Source organism: Chenopodium quinoa, unplaced genomic scaffold (genome assembly GCF_001683475.1).
Source record: "Chenopodium quinoa cultivar QQ74 unplaced genomic scaffold, ASM168347v1, whole genome shotgun sequence".
Classification (NCBI taxonomy): domain Eukaryota; kingdom Viridiplantae; phylum Streptophyta; class Magnoliopsida; order Caryophyllales; family Amaranthaceae; genus Chenopodium; species Chenopodium quinoa.
In genome coordinates, this window is record NW_018745286.1 from 767,300 (window position 1) to 768,973 (window position 1,674).

General features: G+C 35.6%; 1 protein-coding gene across 2 annotated transcripts; it reads left to right on the forward strand.

The window, feature by feature from the left end:
- Positions 1-229: 229 nt before the first annotated feature.
- On the forward strand, positions 230-1,355 carry LOC110712127 (mucin-1-like). Of its 2 annotated transcripts, XM_021890559.1 has the most exons (2): positions 230-856; positions 887-1,355. In XM_021890559.1, the coding sequence occupies exons 1-2, from the start codon at positions 601-603 to the stop codon at positions 1,138-1,140; spliced, it is 510 nt and encodes a 169-aa protein (XP_021746251.1). In that variant the 5' UTR covers positions 230-600; the 3' UTR covers positions 1,141-1,355. The 2 variants fall into 2 exon arrangements, with proteins under 2 accessions (XP_021746251.1, XP_021746250.1); XM_021890558.1 differs by having other exon boundaries at positions 232-1,355.
- The last annotated feature ends 319 nt before the right edge of the window (positions 1,356-1,674 follow it).

Here is a 1,674-nt window from a genome sequence, read left to right on the forward strand (position 1 = left end):
TTGTAATTGAATCGTCAATAATGATTTTATATCCATTCAACTGTAATACAATCATTATATATCTTCCCATATGTAATATATGAGGTAATATTAAAAATTTAGAGATAGTATATTTTTGATATCTTTATTTGCTCATGAGTTTTTGTTAAGTGTTGAACTGTTGACAAAGCATGTGTACTCAATACTCATAATACCAGTACTTTAACAGGTATTGTACAACCGATGCACGCAAAACAACCCCATTAGAAAATCTCGTTGGTTTGCAACGAAAGAAAAGGCAAACAATATTATAAAAATCCCGAATAAAACGCCGCAATTCCATTAGATTTTGGGTACTCTCTATTTTCTCTCTCTTCATCTTCAAACCCAGCACCGACTTCAATTTCCTTCAATTGCAGTTTCAAATTCCTTTATCTCCCCAGAAACTTCCTCCCTTCATCTTTCACTCTCACACTTTCCTTCTTCTTCAATTCATTGACTCCCTTTCTCTCTCTTCTTTCTCTCTCCTCTTTCTCCTATAACATCAACAACAACAACCAATCTTCACTCTCAGATCTACTTCATTCTTTCATTCTTCCAGTTTTACACAGATCTACAACAATGGCGTATCAATGGCGACCTTTCTTTTTCTCTCTCCTCTTTCTCTCTCTTCACACCCACTTCGCCCTCTCCTCAGATCCCCTTTCTCCTTCTCCTTCCCCTCAACTCTCCGCTGATTCCGACATTCTCTCTCCTCCTTCGTCTTCTCCTTCGCCAATCATCTCTCTTCCTCCATCTTCTTCTCCTTCTTCCGACATTGCTTCTCCTTCACCATCTCCTTCAAACGACGTCGTTTCCGACACCAATTCACCCTCTCCCTCGCCGGAAACCTCATCGGATTCTCTCTCCTCGCCGGAAACATCCCCATCCACGTCACCATCTCCGTCAACCGGTGACGCAGATGAATTTGCGAAAGTACAGAGTCAAGAAGCGAAGGACTCCTCTTCCGGCGGAATGAACGGCGGTCATAAAGCCGGAGTAGTTGTCGGAGTAATGGTTGGAGTTGCGGCGGTTGGTTGCGCCGGGTGGATTTACAAGAAGCGTCAAGATAATATTCGAAGAACTCAATATGGGTACAATGCAAGAACAACTATGATCTGAGAAATAGTATGAATATTATTCTTTGGATTTCATATTTGAAATTTAATTGTTTTTTTAATATTGTTGATTAATATACAGTGGTAGGAGATTTTTGTTGTTCGTAATAGTATAATTAGAAACATTTATTGGGTTTTTGGATTTATTAAATAAGTTGTTGTTTCTATGATTGGATTTGGATGAATTATTATTGAACAGGGAGTCAAGTATTATGATTATTCGATTTGTTCAGATTATAGTCAATGTAGTGTATTACGAGTATTTGTTCTTTGGTTTTTAGAATTAATAATAATAATATACAACTAGTATTTTTTTTTTTTTTTTTGAAAATATACAACTTGTATTTTTAATACTGTTTCAATGATTTTTTTATATTTTTTTTATTTGATTGATTATTACTGTAAAAGGAAAAAGAAAAAAAGAAAAACACATGAACTTTAGAGACGAAGGTTTAACGAGAAATATCAGTGGATTCATATGAACATATGAATTTATCCTTATCTTATGTTAAGTATTTCGTGAAGTGTAAAAGAAGGT